The 24,674-nt window shown below is 39.0% G+C and overlaps 1 protein-coding gene across 6 annotated transcripts in view; it reads left to right on the top strand.

Annotated features, from left to right (window-relative positions):
- Positions 1-24,674, top strand: part of FBXL4 (F-box and leucine rich repeat protein 4) — a 100,919-nt gene that overhangs the window by 20,002 nt on the left and 56,243 nt on the right. For all 6 annotated transcript variants that reach the window (XM_045009220.1, XM_045009221.1, XM_045009217.1 and 3 more), the window contains 2 exons: positions 8,052-8,397; positions 17,060-17,304. In XM_045009220.1, coding sequence (XP_044865155.1) covers positions 8,052-8,397; positions 17,060-17,304 — 591 coding nt within the window. The remainder of the gene's footprint in view (positions 1-8,051; positions 8,398-17,059; positions 17,305-24,674) is intronic.

Genomic DNA, 24,674 nt, shown 5'->3' with positions numbered 1-24,674 from the left:
GTGATAGGGATTCCACAACCTCCCTTGGAAGCCTATTCCAGAGCTTAACTATCTTTATAGTTAAAAATTTTTTCTAATATCTAGCCTAAATCTCCTTTGCTGCAGATTAAGCCTAACTGCTTCTTGTCCTACCTTCGGTGGACATGGAGAATATTTGATCAGTGGCCTCTCTATAACAGCCCTTAACATATTTGAAGACTATCTGGTCGCCCCTCGGTCTTCTTTTCTTAAGACTAAACATGCCCAGTTTCTTTAACCTTCCCTCATAGGTCAGGTTTTTTAAACCTTTTATCATTTTTATTGCTTTCTTCTGGACTCTCTCCAATTTGTCCACATCTTTGTTAAAGTGTGGCACCCAGAATTGGACACATTATTCCAGCTGAGGCCTCACCAATGTCAAGAAAAGAGAGAAAATTACCTCCTGTGTCATATATACGACACTCATGTTAATATACCTCCGAATGATATTAGCCTTTTTCCCAACTGCATGACCAAGTCTTTAATTTGTCGAGGTAGTTTTGAATTCTAATCCTGTCCTCCAGCCTCTCCCAGCTTGGTGTCATCTGCAGATTTTATAAGCATACGCTGCACTCCATTATTCAAGGCAGTTAATGAAAATATTGAATAGTAGTGGAACCAGGACAAATCCCTGGAACCCCATTAGATACTCCCCCCCCCCCAGTTTGACAGCAAACTATTGATAATTATTCTTTGAGTATGGTCTTTCAACCAGTTGTGCATCCACCTTATAATAATTGTATCTAGACTACAGTTCCCTAATTTACTTATGAGAATGTCATGGTGGGACTGTGTCAAAAGCCTTACTAAAATCAAGATACATCACGTCTACAGCTTCTCCAGTATCTACTAGGCCAATAACAGATAAAAGTGATCTGTGCTGTGTTTCCACTATTCAGCAGTCTCACTGAAAATGGTTGTCGGGCGATTTGGGGTCTCTTACATAAGTAGGCCCTGGCTTTTCAGATGTACACAGCCAGTTTATCACCTGCTTTCTTTTAAATGAGACTAAGCATGACTGCAAGAATCAAAGAACAGATCAGTGAGAGGGGAAATAATGCTCAAGGTATGGGCTCCCACCCCTGCTACTTATGTAAGATTTTTTTGCCCAAACTGTACAAGGGAAGATGAAAATCTCTGTAGTTTGGTCTCTCTTCTGCTCAGAATCTCAGACCCATGCTGTCTCTCTCGATTCGTTTTCAAAGATGTCAACCAAGGGTTCTCTTTCTAGGAGCAGTGCTGTTAGGCATCCATCCCTAAAGCCTCAGATTATTCTATTATTTAATTGAACCTTTTGAGCCCCATCCCATACTTTTAGACAAAATAGTTTGTCTCAATTCCTCATAGGAAAAAAGAAGGCCCTGCTTCTCCCCCCTCCCTGCCCTGTGGAGCTTCTTAGGCATCCAGATCTTGTGACTTATAAGTGTTCCTGGCTGCTTTGTTTTTCATTAGTTACCCTGGATCTCCTTCTTTCCAAGTACCATCGCAAGAAGGGAGGCATTACAGAAGTTCCAACCAGCCTCTTATCTGAGCAGTTGTCCAACTATCACAAGCATTTGCTCAAGTTATCAGTGGTGAAGAATGAACTGTCCATGTCATACTTGGACCTATCCAGGTGATGAGGATTGCCTTTTTGTGCAGAATAAGGTGGATAAGCTGATGGATCTAATTTTCTCTTCCCTATACTTTTCCCCAGATCCCAGTTCGTTAGAACCCTTCCAAGATGTAAAGATGGAAGATAGTTTCTTTTGACTTTTTCTTATACCAGAGTCTCTGGAGAAGACTGTGCACTCTGAATGGCACTCCAGAATAAAAAAGATCTACCCGGAGAACCGCTCAGAAATGCTATACTAAGTGTAGCTAGGCCAAATAAGTAATTTTTTCCGCCTCTTCACTTTTAACACCACCTTCCTTCAGTTTCTCCAGGACCACTCTCTGCATTGGAAATTTCTAAACCCAAGGGCCCCTAAGGATTGTGAGGACCAAAAGATTAACAGTTTATTCAAGAGAGGCTTTGTGAACATAGGAACATCCATGCCCTGAGTAGTTTCCCCTCATGTGGCTCTGTAATCACTCTGTGCTTCATGCACCGCTAAGAAGTCCTGTAGTTGTCTAGAGAGAGGTTCTCATCCATGACCTTGGAACCCCATTCTGCTCTTTACAGTACTACCCATATTGAATCCCTGCAGGAGGTATTGTTATACTTCCTATCCATTAGAGTAGGCTTCCCAATATGTACTGTCTCCAGTCACTTGAGGTTTTTTTACAGAAGGTTGGGAGTTTTCGCTAATGAGAACTGGCATTGTATTTTTAATTCAGACAGGTAGTCTTTACTCCTGTCATAGCATTCATTCCTTAAATAAATTCAAGAAATGTTCCTCCTTTGGTTAAGCATCAAACTCCAGTCCTTAAGAGCACTGACAATCTTAGAGCAGAGCCTTCTGTAGTGAGATCTGCTAGGTGGTCATTAGTTCACCAGATTCTGAATGTTGGTTATCCAGTCTTAGACAATGCCATTTCTTTTCTTTTGGCTGTCTTCTCCAGGCCATAGTGTCCAGGGGAAGATAAAGATAGTTATATGTAATTATGACATTCCAGAGTGCAATTCAGACCAGTCAACCTGGGCTCCTCTCAAACAGCCAGACAACATGCAGGTTACACCCTGAATGTCTGTGTATAGCCACAGCCCTGGTCCAGAAACTCTTACCCCAGCAGCCTGACAGCAAACACCAGTCACACTCTGGCTTTCAGCAGCCCAGTACAGTCCCAGATTCCCCTCTCCCCCCCCCCCCCCCAAAATGTGTTCTGCACTGTCCAACTCTCTTCTGGACAGTCCAGATACATTAGGTCCATTGTCTCTCAATGTACAACAGTTTGCTACCATAAATGGAGTTACCCACACAGTTCCCAATACTGGGTTAGTTTTTATTAGGGCTGTTGATTGATCGCAGTTAACTCACACAATTAGCTCAAAACAATTAATTATGATTAAAAAAATAATTGTAATTACGGTTTTAATTGTACTGTTAAACAATAGAATACCAATTGAAACTTATTAAATACTTTGGATGTTTTTCTACATTTTCATATATATTGTATTCTGTGTTGTAATTGAAATCAAAGTGTATCTTTTTATTACAAATATTTGCACTGTAAAAATGATAAACAAAAGAAATAGGAGTTTTCAATTCACTCATATAAGTACTATAGTGCAATCTTTGTCATGAAAGTGCAACTTACAAATATAGATTTTTTTTTTGTTACATAACTGCACTCAAACCAAACAATGTAAAATTTTAGAGCCTGCAAGTCCACTCAGCCCTACTTCTTGTTCAGCCACTCGCTCAAAGAAGTTTGTTTACATTTACAGGTGATGATGCTGCCCTCTTCTTATTTACAAGGTCACCAGAAAGTGAGAACAGGCATTTGCATGGCACTTTTGTAGCTGGTATTGCAAGGTATTTATGTGCCAGATATGCTCATATGTTCATATGCCCCTTCATGCTTCAGCCACCATTCCAGAGGATATGCTTCCATGCTGATGACACTTGTTCAAAAAAAATAGTGCATTAATTAAATTTGTGATTGAACTCCTTGGGGAAGGATTGTATGTCCCCTGCTCTGTTTTACCTGCGTTCTGCCATATATTTCATATTATAGCAGTCTCAGATAATGACCCAGCACATGTTGTTCATTTTAAGAACACTTTCACTGCAGATTTCACAAAACTCAAAGAAGGTACCAATGTGAGATTTCTAAAGATAGCTACAGCACTCCACCCAAGGTTTAAGAATCTGAGATGCCTTCCAAAATCTGAGAGGTATGAGGAGTTGAGCATGCTTTCAGAAGTCTTAAACGAGCAACACTCTGATGCGGAAACTACAGAACCCGAACCACCAAAAGAGAAAATCAACCTTCTGCTGGTAGTATCTGACTCAGATGATAAAAATGAACATGTGTCAGTCCACATGGCTTTGGATTATTATCGAGCAGAATCCGTCGTCAGCATGGACACATGTCCCCTGGAATTGTGGTTGAAGCACAAAGGGACATATGAATCTTTAGCGCATCTGGCACGTAAATATCTTGTGACGCCGGCTACAACAGTGCTATGCAAACACCTGTTCTTATTTTCAGGTTACATTATAAACAAGAAGCGGGCAGCATTATCTCCTGAAAATGTAAACAAACTTGTTTGAGTGAGTGGCTGAACAAGAAGTAGGGCTGAGTGGACTTGCAGGCTCTAAAATTTTACATTGTTTTATTCTTGAAGGCAGGTTTTTTTGTACGTAATTCTACATTTGTAAGTTTAGCTTACATGATAAAGAGATTGCACTACAGTACTTGTATTAGATGAATTGAAAAATACTTCATTTGTTTTTTACAGTGCAAATACTTGTAATCAAAAGCAAATATAAAGTGAGCACTGTCCACTGTGTATTCTATTGTAGTTGAAATCAATATATTTGAAAATGTAGAAAACATCCAAAAATATTTAAATAAATGGTATTCTATTATTGTTTAACAGTGCGATTAATTGCGATTTGTTTTTTAATCACTTTACAGCCTTAGTTTTTATTTCTGGATAAAATATGTTTTTTTAACTACAAAGAGATATTTAAAGTGAGTACAGGTATAAGGCATTAAAGTCAGAAATGGTTACAAGAGAGAAAAATAAAATGCTTTCTACATTTAACAAGCTAGACTTGGTTCAAGGTGAAGCTCTTACCACAGCTTCCCAGAAACATTTCTGACCAAATTCTGAGGCCAGAATCTGCTAGCAAAATCCAAACACTGTTTCTTTTGTTGTTTTAGGTGAAAAAGAGAGAGATGAAGAGGGAGAGAGAACTTGGGTGTTTTTGCCCCTCACTTTTATAGTTCAGTCACTCTGGGAAATGCATTTAACTTTCCTAGTTAAAGTTCATTCAAACAGTAAAGAAGGCAACATGGTGCCTGGTGTTGAAAGAGTGTGCATGCTGTTTCTTCTCCCCTCTGCTGAAATGCAGGTTTTCCTTATCTCCTGTCTTAGGACCCTGTTTACAACTTTTATTAAATCGAGATGCACACATTTCTGTGTTTAGGACTTTTCCTGGTGCAGGGCTGTGTGATTTTTGAGCATGAGCTAGTAATATACAGGGGGATTTTATAACTTAACACACAATATATGGAGATATACCTATCTTATAGAACTGGAAGGGACTTGAAAGGTTGTCAAATCCAGTCCCCTGCCTTCACTAGCAGGACCAAGTACTGATTTTTCCTCAGATCCCTAAATGGCCCCCTCATGGATTGAACTCTCAACCCTGGGTTTAGCAGGCCAATGCTCAAACCACTGAGCTATCCCTGCCCCCTGTTGTGCTATACTTTTTACTGTGATATTATTGACCAGCAAGTTAAGTTTTCAAATGATACATTACAAGGGATATTTTGTACAAAGATTATTACAATGGTGTGTAGAATGTGACTACAAGGATGCATTCAATCACAATAATCCAGCATGTTTTAGATGTCCATATTTAAAGGATGCTGCTGCTTTCCATCCTGGAGGCACACTGATATGAAAATCCTGTTGTGACAGCTCTGTGGACCTTAGCATGAAGGAGAATAGAAGAATTTATCCATGTTTATCTGAAAATTTCCTTTTGAGTAATAAAATCCATAGACACAGCCCACCTTGAAGACAAATGGATCATTCAGAATAGAGATGGAAATTGGCATCCAAGGATTTGGATTTGTTGTCATTAGGTAGAATTTACCATACTCTGCGGTAGGAGAAATTGTATATTTAACACAATCTGTAATTTTAAAAAGTAGATTTGAATTAACCTGGCTGGAGTAGTAATGACAATTACAATGTCAATGTCAGGAGGTGGGAAATTCCCCCACTGCCAGTGACTGATAGGTCTGGTTCTGCCGCCAAGCTGAAAGCAGGCTGTAGTAACCATGTAACAGATCTGTTGACCTTATTATTGAAGTAAGGAAATTTTCTGGTAACCATGGATATATGTTCCTATTCTGGATTTTAATTTTGTCAAGTGAAATTTCCAGGCCTTATTTGCACTGAGTAATTTTTTTTTAGTGGAAACGTTGCTTACGTTTTATTTTCTGTTTAACAGGACAAGTTAATTGTCCAGTATTGGTATGAGTAAACGATGTTTTGATTTGTCTAAATATTCAGAAGTAGTTATCATCAGCATACAGATTGTTACAGATTGAGTGCTGGTAGCTTCTATCAGAAAGGGAGCCCAATTACTGCAGAATCAGTGTCAGGTCTCCGAGATCAGTGTGACAAAGGATAGCCAAGCTGTGTGAGATCTTTGAAGCTGGGACAAGGATAGTCGGAAGTGGGAGGGAGCTACAACTGGTAAAAGTTCACTGGGTTTATATATAGGGTGCTGAGAATGCTGCAGATACGACGCCATACGTAACAGCAGCAGTAGCTGTTGTAGGTTTCCTTCCCTGTCATCTGTCTACCTGGTCAAGGAAGCAGAAGGAGCGGGAGCAGTGTGAAGTAGCAGCTGTGACTGGAGCACCTGCAAAACCCCTCCCTGTGGCCTGGAGTATGCAGAATACATTTAAAGAGCAGACCTCTCTCCATTCCCAGGCCTGTCTACAAGGCTGGGGAGCACGGCAGCCTTGGTGGGGATGGGGCTTTTCTTCTTTCTCTAGACTACTCCATGTGTGGTTTGCTACTGGTGATGCTGCCATTCACTGAAGGAGGTGCATCAGAGAGGATGTATGAATGGGAATTCATTCATATCCTGGTACTCCTGCCATTGGGTCCATGTACTATCAGGGAGGATAAAAATGTTCAAAAAAATGCTTGTTACCAAAAGAAAAAAAATCAAGAAATTTACAAATGATCAAAGATGACCTGAAGTTTGTTTTTTTTAAATTCTTATCCATAAAATTGCACTAATGAGTAGGGCTCTGCCAAATTCATGGATGTGAAAAATGTGTCACAGACTGTGAAATCGATCTTTTGTGTGCTTTTACCCTATACTATTCAGATCTCATGGGAGGGGGGAGTCCAGTGTTTCTCAAACTGGGGGTCCTGACCCAAAAGAGGGTTGCTATCTTCAGAACTGGGTGGCTGGAGAGCAGCGGCTGCTGGCCAGGGACCCAGCTCTGAAGGCAGCAGCACAGAAGTAAGGGTAGCACAGAGGTGCTGCTGTTAGAGCTGGACGCTCTCTGGCTGCCCAGCTCTGAAAGCAGAACCATTGCCAGCAGCAACACAAAAGTAAGGTGGCAATTCTGCAACTCCCCTAAAATAACCTTGCGATCCCCCCACAGCCCCTTTTTGGGTCCCGACCCCTACAGTTACACCACCATGAAATTGACCAAAATGGACCATGAATTTGGTAGGTCCCTACTAAAGAGGCATTTCACAGTGAATGACTTAGAAGAGAAATTCTTGCTTATCTGCTCAAAAGTCAACAAAATAGAACTTAGACACTTTAAAAATTGTCATTATTAAATGGATTAACAACTCCTTTTTTAATGACTTAATGTTATAATATTTAATATATAGGTTTTTTGTTAAAAATGTGCTTGTGGGGAGGGGAATTAGAAAGAAGTTTTGGCTAAATATTTGTATGGTTCTTCATGTGACCCTCTGTTCTCTATTTAGTATATTTGTACTAATATATGACGTTTACTATACAAGCTTATTCTCCTTTTTGCCACACTTGCATAAATTGTGATATGTTACAAGGATTTGTATGTTTGTGTTAGTAAAAGAGCACATTTGTATGTTCATGAGCACACATCCTGTTCTAGCCGTAGTGCAGAGGAAGTACAGTAATTGTATAATCCTTATATGTGATGAGCCTGTTAATTTTTTTCTTTTTCAGATATTTATTGACATCTAGGGAAATAAAGCAATCTTAACTGGCCTCTCAGCCATGTTCCTAACTTACTAAATACTTGTACTTTTGCCAGAGTAGCACATTGTGCGTAAGTTCAGAGCTTACATTAGTAACTCATCTTTTTGTATTAATCACTGTATTATATGTGCAATTTTTCTTTTGTAGGTGGGAAATCCTTTGGTCAGAAGCACCTACCAAGGTGAATTCTCCTCAGGCTCGCCAGTTCACACCTTGTATTAAACAAATTGACTTTCCCACAAATCTAATTCGATTGGAAGTAAATAGTTCCCTTCAGGACTATTACGCTGAATTAGATGCAGTAGTACTACATGGTGTGAAAGAGAGACCTGTACTTTCACTTAAGACATCGATGATAGATATGAATGATTTGGATGAAGATGATGATGAAGAAAAGAATGGCTGTGAAATGGATAGTCTTAATAAACAGTTCAGTGTTACAGCCCTCAGGGAATGGACAACTAATGGGTATTTTGATAAACTGCCTTATGAGGTAAGGAAAAAATGCTTATTATACTGAAATGGAATTGTCTCAACCAGAGGGCAGAAATGCTGTATAGTTACTGATCCAAAGTTATATATTTTTTTCCTCACTGGTTATGCAATTCCTTGCATTCTGGTTGTGGGTATATGATTTACATAATCATTGTATAGTTATTTCTCAATGGTCATATAATAAGTGACTCTGTATACTTTTGGTGATTGTTATTAGTCAATCAATGTTCAGGTAACCAGACTCTGAGCATGTACATTTCAACTTAGCTACTACAATCCCTCAGTTCTGCCTCTTGAACTCAGAATTTTTCATCTGTTTGCCAGAACATGCACACTGCTGTGGCTTTTCATTCCTTTCATTCGAAACATTCCAAATTTTACAGTACATGAAAGAGAAGGAAAAATTCTAAAAATCAAACTACTGAAATAGAAATAATTTTAAAAATAATTTAAACCCTTCATCTTTTCCATTGTCCCTGTCTACATAGGGCATCAGGACTCTTCTCCCTAAAATAATTACCATACAGTGTATTTGTATTTATTATTTGTATTGGGGAAAATCTCAGCATCTTCCACGCAATTCAGTGTTGGAACACAACACAAAATACACTAAAGCAGCGATCTCCAAGCTTTTGCATATTATTTTGAAAAAGTCAAGAGGTCACAATCAGATTCACTGTCCTATTCTAGTGCCTTTGCAGATCCACTCCTCTGCAACACGGAAGATGCAGGAACCACCTGTAAATTCCATGGGAAGAATACACTCAGCATGGGGGAGTCATCAATGGCTTTAGGGCCAGCATAGACAGCTCCTCTCCCTTCCACCCTGTAGTCCCCAATGCAGAGGGTATATTGCCCATGGGGAGTGGCTGGAATACACTGTGCTCAACTGTTAGTACACTGTGTTGGGGACTATAGCTTTCTGCTCAGACTTTAGCTATCTGTAGGCTTCTCTAATCTGTAGTAAGGAGAGAATTGGGGAACCATAACTGGTTCTCAGCTTTTCCTTTTTCTCAACTCTTTGGATGCCCTGGCTGGTTGTGTGGGGGGAAAAGGAGCCATCCTTTGCTGGGCATTCCCCCGGGACCCAAGGAAGCTCTCCTTGGGGTTCCCAGACCCTGGCAAGGAAGAAGGCAATAGAACAAGCAGTTACATTCTCCTTCCCCTGCAGTGCAACAGCAGTTACTGAGAGTGCTCCTAGCTAGAATTGGAGCTGCTCTTGGGGCTAAAGGAGAAATGTTCTCTTCCACCACCTCCCCAAGTGTTGAAGCTGGTTCAATCACTTTCCATTTTAAAATTGCAGGGCATGGCTCAGGGAACAAATTTTCAACTCAGAATCAATTACAAAGTTTTTTTTCTTAATACAGTCACCCCTGGGCACCAGTGCATTATAGCTCTTCTGGGAAGAACCTGGCTGAAGGGAATGAGTGGGGAGGGAGGAAGGAGATAAGAGAGAGGATGTAAGAGGAAAGTAGTGGAGATTGTGGGAAGGGGCGCAAGGAGGCGGGGCCAAAAGGGTTGAACTTTTAAAAGAAAATAGTTTTCCTTTCAGCTCACTTTGGTTTTGTAGTTTTTCATTTAAAGTTTTTAGTATTAAAATAACAACATTCAGTCTAAAGAGGGTTATTCATAATTGTGTGATATTCAAACTCTGGGCCTCATTCCTCATTCTAATCAGCTCAGTATTCAGTCTGAATTAATGAGGAAATAGCTGTATTCCAGCCTGAAAATGTTTCAGGCTATCACAATACACATAGAATAGTTTAATTTTATATAAATATTGTTGTTACTCATAATATCTCAAATGCACAAAACCCAGGCAAAACATTTTATTGTTTTGAGTGTACTCTGGGACACTGTCTGCCCCAGAAAGTCTTGTCATTTATTACTATGTTCATTATATTTTTCATCATTTAAAGAAAATACTTTTTAAACTAGGAAAAATGTGTTTAAGAATAGGTCTGTTTTAGAAAGGATGAACAAACTGATTGGCAGTCTGTTGGATTAACAAAAGGTTTCTTTTGGTGGTCTCATTCTTATCTAAGTCCTTAAAACTATCAGCGAAGAAATGTTTTGGATCCATTTCTGTTGTGCCTATGGACTCCTGTCTCCTATTTGTGTCTCTCCATTTTTCTCTCCTTTTAGTGTACTGCTTTTCCCTGTTTTTTACCCATTTTTTAATATGTTGGGTTTCATGAATGCATTTATATGGTTTCTCAGGTATCAAGGACATTTTATGTTTGTGCGTGTCCAGCCCCAATCCACCGAATACTTATAGTGTTCACAGATTTGCTGCTACCAAACAAACAGAACACGCCAGCTTACCAGTTCCACCTCAGATCACATCTCTCTGCTTTACTTAGATATGTATATAATAAAATCAAATGTAAGTTTATTTAGCAGAGCACAGGTTCAAGTAATAACAAGCAGAAGTATTGGAAACAAATGATTACATATAAAATAAAATCATAGCATGCATTCTAGAGCGTAGACTTAATTAACAAAATACTCTCATGCCTTGTAGAGTATTGTACATCCAAAATCCATGTAGCACTTTACAGCCAGGTTGGCTGTGACCCTCCTTTCAAGGCAGTCCATTTGCCTCCTATATGAAGAGTCCCATGTGTTCCCTTGCACCCCAAGATATATGAGAACAGTCCTTTTTCTTTATTAATAAACAGGACCCCTCCCTCTTGCTCTTTGTTTCCTCCTGCAAACTTCCTTTCTTGCAGATTTTGCAATCTCTCAGTTCACCTGACTTAATATGCAGATAGACCTATATTGTGAGACAAATAATAACACACTTGACTGGGAGATAGGTGTCAGGTACCCCCTGCCTGAAAATAACGTTTCCGAGGTATTTCACCTCCTGGTGATCTGCCTTAACTCCAGCACCTTGAGAACATAATTTTTAGTATAAATACATAACTCTTTAAATATCATCCAGATACACATTTCGCAATGATTATGACCACCAGTGGGTTGTTGGCTCTCAGTAGACACCTCATGTGCCACGCTTTGGTCAACTATTATGCAGATATACAACCCAGGGGATCCCTTTGCTTCCTCTCTGCCAGTTGGCACCAGGAAGTCCATGGGTCATAAGAGAATCCACTGGGCCCTGTTTTTTTCCTTTCAAGGTTCTAGATTATTTGCAGTATGTTTTTTCCACATTGATCAAAGCCGGCATCCTGAGGCCCATAGGTGATGGAAGTTGCTTGCTCAGTAAGAATGAAAGCCCGCTCCACCTGAGTGGCTTTGGCAACTTGAGTAAAGAAAAACATCCGTGGACGAATTCTGCAAAGCAGTCACTTGACACTCTCTCCACACATTTACTTTGCATTGAATGTATGTGCATTTGCTGATAAAACCTTTAGTCACACGGTACTTAGGGCTGTGTGTTCGTTAAGGAGCCATTTGCCACAAGGATAGGGAGCTGGAGTATACTGTCTCCCCTTCCTATCTTTTTCACCAGTGCTTCTAGTACACATTTTTTTTCCTGATAGCTTGTCCATGCTCCCTTTTTCACAGCTTAGGTGCTTGCTGAAGTACTGCTGTAGCAGACCTGGTCATAGAGATGGAAAATTATTATGCCATTTACCTGATGATTTTTCTGGCCAGACTCTCATCCAGAGGAACTTTGTTCTGAATAAGGAGCTATTGTAGGTTAACACACATTTTCTTTTGGATTGGAAGAAATCAAATTGGAGAACTTGGTGGAGATTCCTAGAAAAAGCAAAAATTGTAAGATTTGATTCGTCCCCACACCCACTTGTCTGGCCAAGGAGAAGGGAAGAACCCAGAGTCTGTGCAAACTTGCCTCAGTCTTGGAAAGGAAATTATTGGTTAAATGAAGTTGTAATTTGCTTTTGCTCATATTAAAATGCTATTGCTGAAGATAAACACAGTGCATTTAGTGGTTACAGTATTGTTAAAGATATATTCCATGCACTGAAGAGCTAAAAATTAGTGTAATGGGAAATCGGTTCTCACCTGTATGAACCAGTAGCTTCTCATCAGCTCCAGGCGAGTTCAGAAGACAAACAGTAATGTGACTTGGCCCTCCAGCTAAGCCCCAAACACAGCTCCAAATGTTACCAAGTCTGATGAGCTAGGATGACCTGACCACCACAAAAATGGCCGTGGTGGGGAAAGGGTACCAGAAAGAATGTAGGGATACATATAAAGGGGTGTATTGGTAGTTTATCATGATCTGCACCTAAAGTTTTCCCATTTCCCCATAAGTTCCCTTACCTCTCTGGCAGTTCCACAGTTTCCCTGGGAAGCAGTCCTACCTCTGACACCAAAATGTGAAAGTGAACTGTCAGGTTGGGGAGAAAAGAAAAATGCAACTAGCTGACTCCAATTACCCAGCCCTCTCAGAGGATGCTGGTGGTGAGAGGGGCCTGGGGTTTTATATAAGCCCAGACCTAGCTCATTCCAGGGGGAGAGAGCAGAGTCAACACCCAAGGAGACTGGGAGGCTGAGGGAGTGCCAAGGGGAAAAACAGCTCCAGAAAGAGGTAAGAGGAGAGATGATCACGTTGGGGAAAGGTACTGAGTTTGGATACAGTTGAGGCCTTCCTTCCTAAGAAACCGGACTTGCCTGAGAGGTAAGAGAAGTCATTGGGAAGTGGGACTAAAGACTGGGTGTAGATGATGATGATAAAAGGGGTGTATCAGGTTTTTAGTTTATAAATATTGGTACATTCTCTCTGGTGTCCTTTTTCCCTTCATCCTTTCTGGGATGGTCACGTCATTCTGGCTTACCAGCCTCAGTGACGTTTGTAACTGCAGAATTTGAGACTTAGCCAGAGGGCCAAGTCATGTTGGTGATTGTCTGATAGATTCTCACCAAGCCCAGGGAGTTTATCAGTTCATAACTTTATAAACACCCTGTGCCTTAATGGAGGAAGGTATTTCTATAATCTTATATACACATCTTGAGCTCATTGCACTACTCATTTGTTTGCAATGTGAGAACATGGGATATGATGACAAAATGGAGATGTAGGATAGATGATTACCTTTACTGTGTATAAAGAATAACCTTTTCCTTTTTTTCTTTTTGAGTTTATTCACTGATAATTCTTTAGAGTTGCAAATGGAAACTTCCAAACTGGTGCTTTGAATGCAGGTCCAATCTTTGAATGTTCATGCTGTTCTAGCATATATTGATCTAATGAGTTATCCTCTTTAAAAGCAGGGTACTCTGTACTCATTCATCTTTGAAAAGATAAGTATATATCCGTGTTATAATTTTTTTCTGTCTTATCCTAAGAAAACAACTCTTTTTTTTTTGTATTCTGTTTCCTTTCTGTTGAAATCATATATAGGTTTTAAATACCCTCTATGCTGTTTCTCTTCGTAACAAAGATGACAGCTGCCATAATACTTCATCAGTGCATAGTAACATCAGTTTGAAGGAAACTCCACGTTATGAGATTAGTTTTCAAAAGCAGATATTCAGTTCAGCTGCATTCTGGGAGTTGTCCTGAACACAGAATAGTATAGCACATCACATATTCATTATAGTATCAATTTGTACTTTATGCTAGGATACACACACACACACAAAGCAGGTTTCTGACAGTCAGCAGACTCTAGACTAACAATGATTAATGGTGGTTAGCCTGTAGGCTTAGACCCTGTTATTTGTTTAATCAAAAGTGAGCAAAAAGTATTTACATCTCAGTGTCATAATCTTAGTGACATTTCATTATACTTTTTTCATTTTAAATATACAAAATAGTCTAATTTTAGTAAATAAAATGTTGGGATTAACTTTTCTGGTTAAGAGGCTGATGTTGTAAGAGATTTCATCCTAGGTGGTACAGAGGTAGCGTTCTGTAGGTTAGGAAATACCTTTAAAATAATTAGTTTAAAGGGACATTGGCGAGCTTTTCATAGTCTTGCCACTGTTTGTAGTGCTCAGAAGTCAAAGTATTTTTTCTCTTTAGCCAAACTTTGATGTTCTCCATCTCCAGTTTTCATTGCAGTTGAAATTAATGTTACTTTATCAGAAATTATGTCAGCATAATTCTGGAAGTAGGTTTTGCTGACTTGTATTCCCTTTGTTGGTCAGCTTGCCTGTTCAACAGGAGAGCACTATAAGTCACTAAAGATCTTAGATTATTATTAGGGTTGGAAGGGACCTCAGGAGATCATCTAGTCCAACACCCTGCTCAAAGCAGGGCCAATCCCTAAATGGCCCCTTCAAGGATTGAACTCTCAACCCTGGGTTTAGCAGGTCAATGCTCTATCTTAGATAAACTGTGGATATTTTACTGCAGTGGAAAAAAACTTGGAGGGAGTAGTGAATATTCAGAAAATATATAATTATGGTGGATTATAAAAAACGGAATAGCTGAAAGTTTACAAGCACCTCTATAATTTTAGTGAAAGCATATGTATTAGAGGTATAATAAAGCCACACAAAGAACTGTGTTAAGCAACTGTAGCTCTACATGCATTTCTTAACAATGCCGAAATCAAGGAACTTTAGTTAAGCCAGTATTAATGTCATGCTACCTCGACTCCCATGAAGTTATTCATATATCACAATACCTAAAAGCACTAACTCCTCAGCTATGCAGTCTATTTCTTTTCTAGTGCAATTGTAACCGACCACAAAATGCATGTTCAGTTCTTCACAGTCTCATTGAAATGCACAACCTGAACTCCAACCTCAGCTAGTTAAAAAGAGTTTCCCTCTAAACATGTGTACTAGTGAAGTCTGTTGTTTGTACATGGAAGAACATTAAGACTGAAGTTAAAGTTGTGTGGTTGTAAGGAATTGAATGTGTGCACAAATTGTATTGTTTGTATGTTAGAAATTAAAGGATGCGTGAAGCCAAGGAGTCTCTGAGTGATTTTGTGTTTATTATATCTGAGTACAGACTCTAGAGCTGGGTGGGAACCAGATGTTTAATTTTGCAGGGAATTTTGTGACTTAGAAATATCTTCCATTCTGAAACAGAACACACACAAGTGTTGAAATGTCCTGTTAAATGAAATTCTAGGGGGGGGAATTCATTTGGGGTTCATAGAAATATTTTGTTTTTACAAAATTGAAATGTTTCATTCCTATTTTGATTTGATTTTATAATATATAAAATTTAAAAAATTGAAATAAGAATCAAAACATGTTCAGTAAAGGTTAAATGGAGCAAAACATTTATTTCAATTTTTGTTTTTAAACAAACTTTTGTCAAAACTGGCACATTGCTTCTAAATGTTTCGCTTTCAACAAATCTGTGTTTACTGGCCAAAAAAAATTCTGTTGGAAAATTTTTTTGACTGTCTCTAAATCATTTGCCTTTAGGTGTTTGTGTGTGTTAATGTTGTCTTAACTGGAGATTTCTTTCATTGTTAATGAGTGTAATGATTGAATGCATTTTCTAGCAATCTCTAATCGAACAAAGTTTTTTGTGGCAGTTTTCCTGGTTTTTTTCCTCCTTTTTCAATGAGTATCTATATTTATATTTATCCATGTTTACAAGTGGAACAGTGTAGGGAAAGCAACAGTAATTGAAATAGGGCATTATCAGGCGTGTAGTAGGGCTGGGGAGGCAGACTGGGGAGTATTTTGGAGTCATGGCTGTTTGCTTTGGTACTGGCTAAAGGACTTGTGTTTAGAGTTACATCTGGCACAGGGAAGGGATGGAACTCCAAGCACAAAGCAAGAGAGTGATTAGGTCTAGGAAAAAAGAGCCGGAAAGTGAGAGTTGTACACTGGTCACATTTACTTACTAGATCTACACTGGGTGGGGGGTGTCGACCTAAGATACGCAACTTCAGCTACGCGAATAGTGTATCTGAAGTCGATTTACCTGGCCATGAGGATGGCAGCGAGTCGACCGCTGCTGCTCCCCCATCAACTCTGCTTCTGCCTCTCGCCGCGGTGGAGTTCTGGAGTCGACCGCAGAGCGATCGGAGATCGATTTTATTGCATCTACACTAGACATGATAAATCGATCCCCGATAGATCTATCACTACCTGCTGATCCGGCGGGTAGTGCAGACGTGACTGCAGCCAGCACCATGGGGCCTGGGAGGTGTAGGGTTGAGGCTGAAGCATAGTTGAATCTTATAGCAGGGAACAGAGGGCTAAATCCCAGGAAGATCAGGAAATGGGGAGATTGGAGCAGAGCAGGGGTGCTGGAACAATTTGTATAGTGGAGTTGCTGAAAGCCATTGAACCAAACTGTAAACCCTGTATATATGATGGAAACCACTTCAACCCCAGGAGTGTGGCAGCACTCTTAGTTCCAGCACCTGTGGAGCAGAGTCTAATTGTTGTCTCTTGCAAATGTGCTACTAGCTGAAAAACAAATGCAGAGAAGGAGAGAGGATGTCAATTCAGTGTCTGATCATAGGAAGCTCTGTAAACATAGGGTTTACATTTATACAACTGTTCAAATTAGCTTGGGTAAGAAGCTTCTGTTTCTTTTATATGCTGAGCTGCTTTTCCACTGTTGCCTAATGTTATCTAACTGATAAGGTGGTGATTTCTTATTTAATTGTTAATCTATGGTTTATTTGAGACACTACTTTAAATAAAAATATTAACTTTGTAATTACAGTATATTTTCTTACTGCTTGGCAAGTTTCCCTTCACATTTTGAATTCTGTGATCTGTTTTTTGTGTTTTTAATATAGCTCATTCAGTTGATTTTGAGTCACCTTACAATACCAGACCTGTGTAGACTAGCACAGACTTGTAAGCTACTATATCAGCATTGCTGTGATCCTCTACAGTACATTCACCTCAGTTTACAACCCTACTGGGCAAGGATAAATGACACATCTCTGGAATACCTAATGTCTCGCTGCACTCTCGTCCAGTGGCTGAATTTGTCTTGGACAGGAAACAGGGGAGCCATATCTGTTTCTGGATTTAGCAGGTCAGTGCTCAATATACTGAGGTATTTCAGCAGGCTCTGTTTTCTGAGCTGCTGTTCAGTAGTTTTGTTATTAAATATTTAAAAGCCTTTAGACCTCATGCTTGTATCAAAAGGCAGGCATGCAGCTTCTTTGTGTTTTACCATGAAGGGCATGATTTTTTGATGTAGGAAATCATTCACTTTAATACATTCTCCAGCTAAAACAATAAGAGAGATTGCACACAACAATAGAAGCCAGTTTAATGTGATAGATTACATATATTTAATATATCTCATCTGCGCATGCCAAATGTTACATACAGAAAAGTTTCTCTTACTAAGAACTCATGTTAACTTTCTTCTGTAATATTGAGACTCCTATTGGAATTATGCTATAAATTTTTTTTCACAAATAATACCTTCAAAACGTCCTTTATATAGATGAAGCCATTAAATGTCAGTATTTTGGAATTGCTGTGAGATTGAACTGATTATATTTCTCACTGTGTACTGTATGAAAGAGAACTGTCAAAAAGCAGTCCTGTAAGTTAGTAAAGCACAAACTCAGATATACACTTCTACCTCGATATAACACTGTCCTTGGGAGCCAAGAAATCTTAATTGTGTTATAGGTGAAACCGTGTTATATTGAACTTGCTTTGATCCACCGGAGTGCGCAGCCCTGCCCCCCCGGAGCACTGCTTTACCGTGTTATATCCAAATTCATGTTATATTGGGTGGCGTTATATCGAGGTAGCAGTGTATTACTGAAGGTCTGCTTTCAGTGAATTGATAAGCAATTCACTCTAATTGTATCATGCTTGTATCAAAAGGCAGGCATGCAGCTGAGTTGTTTAGTTTAACTAAACTAGAGTTGTTTAGTTTAAACTCTAGTGACTAGCTCATGGACAGAGCTAGTAAGTGGTGTCTGGGATTATATTTTCAGATCATTCATTAGGCCAGGATCCAGCAAACTGCTTCATATTGGGGTGAGTTCCTGAGCCCATGAAGAGCCCCACTGAAGTAAATGAGTCTCTGTGTGGGCAAAGGAGTTGACCAATGTGGAGCAGCTTGCAGGAGTGTGACCCTAAGTAATCACTGGAGTGCAATGTAAATTAAAATATCTTTACATGCACCTTCATGCCAAACTGGAAAAAATGACTATGTAGTAGTTCATTAAAAACAGCTAAATTGCAGGGACATTTTTCTGTACAACCACCATGTATGTTCCTGTTTTGCTAATGTATCATTTTCTGCTTTTTTGCTCATTTGCCTTAAACAGTATCTATCAGGGCACTTCACTGTAAACAGAAAATGACTTCTTTAAACAAAAGATAACCAACAGATGGAAGCTGAACTTCACTGATAAAACAGAAATGTTTAGTCTAATGTAACTTTTTTTCTGTATATTCTCTCCACTCACATATATTCATTTCTGATACATTTTTGTAGTACTGCAACCACTTTTTCCTTCTGGAATACAAAATACTCTGAAAATTCCTTTTTTTTTTCTAAATATCATTCAAGGTGCATCTCTCCTTATATGTAGATTTGTAGGAAAGAAGACATTACGTAATTTAATATACAAAAGCATCTCCTAATGCTGGATGTGCAGTTAAATACATTTGGTGCCTGCTGTCATATAGATGCTCAGTAGTGTGATTCCTGTTAACTGTGCCTGTTGAAAACTAGAAGTGTGTGCAAGTTCAAGCTTATATAGATATACAGTGCAACTTTCATTTTTTACATGTGCAGTACAGATTAATCTCTGAAAATGTAATGCATGATATTTAACTGTATTAGTTAGACATTGGTGTGATTGGTAGTGGAATAACTGCCCAAATTCAAAGGATTACAAACTCTGCAAAATAACAACATGACATTGGTCTAGGATAGGGTTCATTTACTGATTGGCCCTTTTGCTTATCTACGGAAGTGATAGCTGCAGTGATTTGTAGTCAGCATTCCCAGAATATTCATAACTTGATTAATGAATAATCTGAATAAGCATGGCCTTTTTATGTTCATATGTGAACAAGATTTATTTAGAACAATTTTAAGAAAAAAGTGTTCTCTCAGACCTTGGAGATGATTGCTAAATTATCTGTATTTTTAGGAGTCTTGCAGAAAAAAGTGCATGCAGCCAGTTGAGTTTTTGGGAGGTTTTTTTGGCTGAGGCTTGTTAGTCACGCAGCTATACGATACCCTTAAAAATCAGGACTAGTGAACTAAATTATTGGGGGTTTTTTGTTTTTTTTTAAATATACCATTTACACAGGATTTTCACTCTTGAGTGAAAACGTACTATCTTTTATATGTTTTGGCCAGTTTTTTGAAAGATTTTACTGTGAGGGCACATATCTTGAAGCGCTGTTTTATCTCTTTTGCTCTGTAGAGATGTCTCTTTCTGTTTTTATAAATAATTTAAAAAAGACAAAGTTTTCTGTTTCATCACTGGGCATTGGCCTGTTTCTGTCATTTTCTGGCACCAAGGAAGGGAAATCTGCTTCCCATTTGTTTATTGCTAAATGAATTTGAGTGTGTTTTAAGGGAGCATAGATGTTAGAGGAGCTCGTATTTCTCATAGGCATTAGTGCAGTGGTTCCCAAACTTTAACAACCCGTGAACCCCTTTCACTAAAATGTGAAATCTCATGAACCCCCTCCTAAAAATGAATATTTCTAGGGATTTAAGTTTAAATCTCCTCAGTGTGATGCTAACATTCACTCACCTTTCACTGAAGCAAAACAGCACTCCAGAGAAAATGACTTAGTATCGAATTACTGAGGCACCCGAACGCTGCTACAGTGACTACTACCTGGTTCCAGCTGGTTTGGCGCGCAAACACCTTTTCTTCCCCCAGGGCCAGGTGCCCCGTGAGGGACAAATTAGCCTGGACCACCTCCCATTTACAGCGTGGCCCCTGCTCACTCTGCCCCTCATGCCACCCAACTTCCCGCCTGCGTACCTGGGGTCCCAGCTGCCTCCCTGCCCACAATGGGGCTCAGGCAGCTGGCCCCTGCTGGCCGGGGTCTGGGCTGCCGGCTCCGCACTCCGTGGGGCTCGGGCTGCTGGCCCACGCTGACTGCTGGGGCTCAGGCTGCCGGCTCAAACTGCCCAGCCCCGCGCTGCATGGGGCTTGGGCTGCCAGCACCTCTGCTGACTGGGGTTCGGGGCTGCTGGCCCCGCGGGGCTCAGGCTGCCCACTCAGTGCTCCACAGGGCTCGGACTGGGTCTGCAACTGGGTCACACCTGCTGCCTCCCATGCCCAGGGTCCTCTGGCCGCCATTAAGGAAATTTTTCTGGCGAACTCCCTGTAAAATTGTGTGAACCCCTAGGGGTTCACGAACCCCAGTTTGGGAAGCATTGCATTAGTGTGAATTCCTTTCGTAATATGGCCACTCTCTGGATAAAGATGGACCTTCCTCAACAGAGGGAAATCTATCAAGTGGCCTTTTAGCATTCCACACACAGCTTCATGTGCCTCCATTATTTGGATGTTGGACCTTCCTCTGATGCAGTTTAAAAATCATATTGTAAACAAATTACATTCTCTATCAATTATAATACTACCTTAGATAACTTAAAGGGAAATATATTTTAAAATCAAATATTTTGGTAATAGTGGGTGAAATTCTGGCCTCATTTCAGCCAGTGGCAAAACTCCCATCAGGGTGGATTTGATTTAAATCACTAGTCAGGAAGACTCAATTTAATCACGATTTCTGCATAAAAGTGCATTCTTGTTAGTTGTTATAAACTTAATAAATATTCTTCACAACTCACAGATAGATGTAGGTTTCATTTTTAGAAGGTACACACTATACATTTTTAAGTGATTTATTTTGAAAACTTTTCAGATTAGTTTTACAGCTATATCTGAAAATGAATGATTGTTTGCTTATTTCATTTACCAAAGGTAATTGAAGCAAATATTTATGAAATAATTGGGAGGTGAGCTATCTCCAATTCTACAGGTTAATCATTAATATTTGGAGTATTTTCTTGTCATGCCGTATTAGGAGGAGACCATCACCAGACAGACATTTAAATTGTTTTATTTAACTAAAACAACGTTAAGTATTCTGGATTTTTTTTCTTCAACAGCAAACATTGAAGCAGATATTTATGAAGTCATTGGGAGGATTTTCTTGCCATGCTGTATTAGGAGGAGAACATCACCAGAGACATTTAAATTCTTTGTTGTTTTAGTTAAAAAAAAAAAAATGTTATGTATTCTGGATTTTTTTCTTCACTAGCAAACATAATATTTTAACAAAACAAGCATATGAATTTTTTAATTTAGTTAAACATTCAAGCTTTTTAAAATCAGGTTTGTTTTTGTTAAAATTGTTTTTAACTAAAATAATTAAATGAAATATTTAAAAAACAAAACAAAAATTAAATCGACTATGTCAGCCAGGTCAACATGAGAAACTTAAAATATTGGCTTCTGCAGCTAACTCAGTCATCTTCACCTTCATTTTCCTGTTTGTTCATAATCTGGAAAAGAAAAACAAGCTTTCCTGCTTTTTCAGGTCCCAAACGATTTCTCAATTTGGAATGATTAATCCAAAGGAAGAAAATATTCTTTCTACACCGGCAGAAGAAGCTACTGCTGTTAAAAGTGAGATTATCACTTCAACACTTTCTAAATCCAAATGCTTAAGTGACTTCCACCAGTTCACTGGTGTGACTTTCTTTAAAACATCATCAGCAAACATATATTTCTTGAGTGGTTCACCCTTAGCTCTGAAGTTTATTATAGTTGGCATTATGGAGGGATGATTGCTGGATGTCCATGTCATTTCCAACTCCTCTTCTTCAGCAGTTAAAGTTTGACCCTGGTACCGAGTATTGAGAATATTTGCAAGAAAATGAGCTGGAGATAGTGCTTGTCCCATTCGTTTTTTTAATACTTGTAATTTAACTCTGTCATTGCATATTTGGCTTTTTAAGATCTCATTCAGTTCCTTCCAAATTTCAGAAGCATCAGCAATAAAACAGCTATTTCCCTGCATTTTGTTCAAGGCTACAGAAATAGGTTTCAGGGTACTCAGCATGTGTTCAACATTTCTCTTAAGCCCAATGATGAGAACGTTGGCTGTGACAGTGCCATCTATTTTTTCATTATTTTGTTCACAAACAGTCATCAGATTAGGCCAGTTCTTGATATAGTGCTCAAAACGGTCCACTACTGACTTCCATCACACGTCTTGTGGAAGAGTTAGTTTGGTTCCTCCCACTTTTTTCAGAGCAGCTGCTGCAAAGGGTTGTTACGGAAGTATTTTACAGTTTCAACAACATTAGCCTTTATTTCTGGAACGCTGAAGTCTTTGGCTAGGATGTGCATCAGATGAGCACTGCAACCCTATGTTATTAGCCTGGGACTCTCTTCTAAATAATTTCTTCTCATCTTGGATACATTTGCAGCATTGTCTGTGACCGAGCTACATACTAGACATTTGAATTTTTTTTTACAGTTTGTTATAGCTTTTACTGCTACTTCTTGTATGTATTCTGCTGTGTGTGCATTTCCTGATGTCTCAATTGTTCCTGTAAGGAAGACATTCCCTTCTTCTGTTGTCACACAAGCACATACAACAGGATCATTGTGGACATTGCTCCACTCATCAACACTCAGGTTAACAATTTTACCCTCTAGACCTTTTGCACACTGCTCAATTTCTCTTTCAAACAGCAATTTGCCTGCACACCTGCTCTGTTGGGTGCACTGTATCCTGGCCTTAATGACTGAACCATGTTAATGAAGTGTGGGTTCAACTTCTAAATCATACGGAAAGGAGAGTTGCATAAACAAACAAGGCAATTTTTTCATCAATTACCTCTTTTTGTAATCTGCTGGCTCTTATCACAAACTTATCTATGGTTGTTTCTGGATGATGGAGATTTTTTTTTTCTTTTTGCTATAAGTGTTACACTGTGGCTATGTGACATACATGATGTGACTGAAACACTATCATTGGCAGATAATTCTGAAACTATAGAAAATGATGGTGATCTTGAAGGTGGATAGTCTTCAGAATCCTGTATGTGGAGGTTGGATTCTCCTAAACAAAATAAGTTAATGCAGTTGTTTAATTATTATTACCATACTGCTCATTTAGTAGTATTCGTTGCATTCACTGACACTCTGTACTACTTTAAAGGTAAAATTGTAAAAGGAAGATCTGCCTATTTCAGCTATTTATTTTTTATCACAACTGCATCTAAAATGATAGTATCATAGAGTAACAACTATATTTTTTACTCAAACATGAGAATTCAAGAATAGTCCAGAAGGAAGACAGGCGATCCTTAAGAAAGAAGTATGAAATAAAAAAGTTTACCAACCTGAAGATCCTGCATGTTCAGGCATGTTCCTTTCATCATCTTCAATGCAGCTTCCTCCTGAGAAGGAACACTTCTCATGATTTGGTTTCATTTGGGAAACTAGGCCTTGCATTTCTTTGTTGCACTGTTTTCATTTTGCATGCATGCCTGTCTTACCTACAGGTAGAGGAACTTCATTAAAATATTTCCAAACTGGGTCTCTTTTACAGCCTGCTGCCATGATAGGTTTTCCCTTCTAGTGAGAGAATGGTATGGTAGATCGCAAATCAATGAAGGCTACACTCAGAAAGACCTCAAGACTTCTGGAATATGCTGCTCAAACAGTTTCAGTTTTGTTTCTACTGCCTGTCCCACCCTTCTCACATTTATCTCCAGACTTCTTTTCCTTGTCCAGGTCTATTCCGCCTACAACAATCTTCTATTCATTGAACTTTTTGAAACTTCACACTTTGAGAGAGATAAGGGATTGGCTCTGTGTACACAAATTTGCAGAGGGACAATAGGGTTGAGGTCTGTTATTTCTCACATCTATATTTTATTTATTTATTTAAACATTTTTGCTGTTAACAAGCATGTTATCTCTGGAGACACAAATCCACAGTTTGAGAACTGCAAAACTAAGCATCTGGTATCTTCTAGGCTGAGCACTGAGTCACATTGGGTAGATAGAAAGATTAACCTAAATAATCTATACAGAAGCCCCTGGAATCCCATAAAATTGGGTCCCTAATCCATGAACTATTGGAACTCATTTACAAAACTTTTCTTAAACATTACATGAATATGTCTCATCCGATAGAATTAGAATTTATAATCTCTATTCCATGAGGAGGTATCTTTGAGCTATAATGTATCATAATTAAAACTATCTTTAGATGCTTTTTGAGGAAAAAACCTATTTTATCAACGAAATCCAATTTAAATAAAAAAATCTGACTTTTTTTTTTTAAATCCTGGATTTTTATCCACCCTAACTCCCATTGACTCCAATGGGGCCAGGATTTCATCCTATGTAATTTAAATTGACAGTGTTTCTC

This window comes from Mauremys mutica, chromosome 3 (assembly GCF_020497125.1).
Source record: "Mauremys mutica isolate MM-2020 ecotype Southern chromosome 3, ASM2049712v1, whole genome shotgun sequence".
Classification (NCBI taxonomy): domain Eukaryota; kingdom Metazoa; phylum Chordata; order Testudines; family Geoemydidae; genus Mauremys; species Mauremys mutica.
Note: the sequence above shows the minus strand (reverse complement) of the source record. Positions and strands in the feature narration are given on the sequence as shown.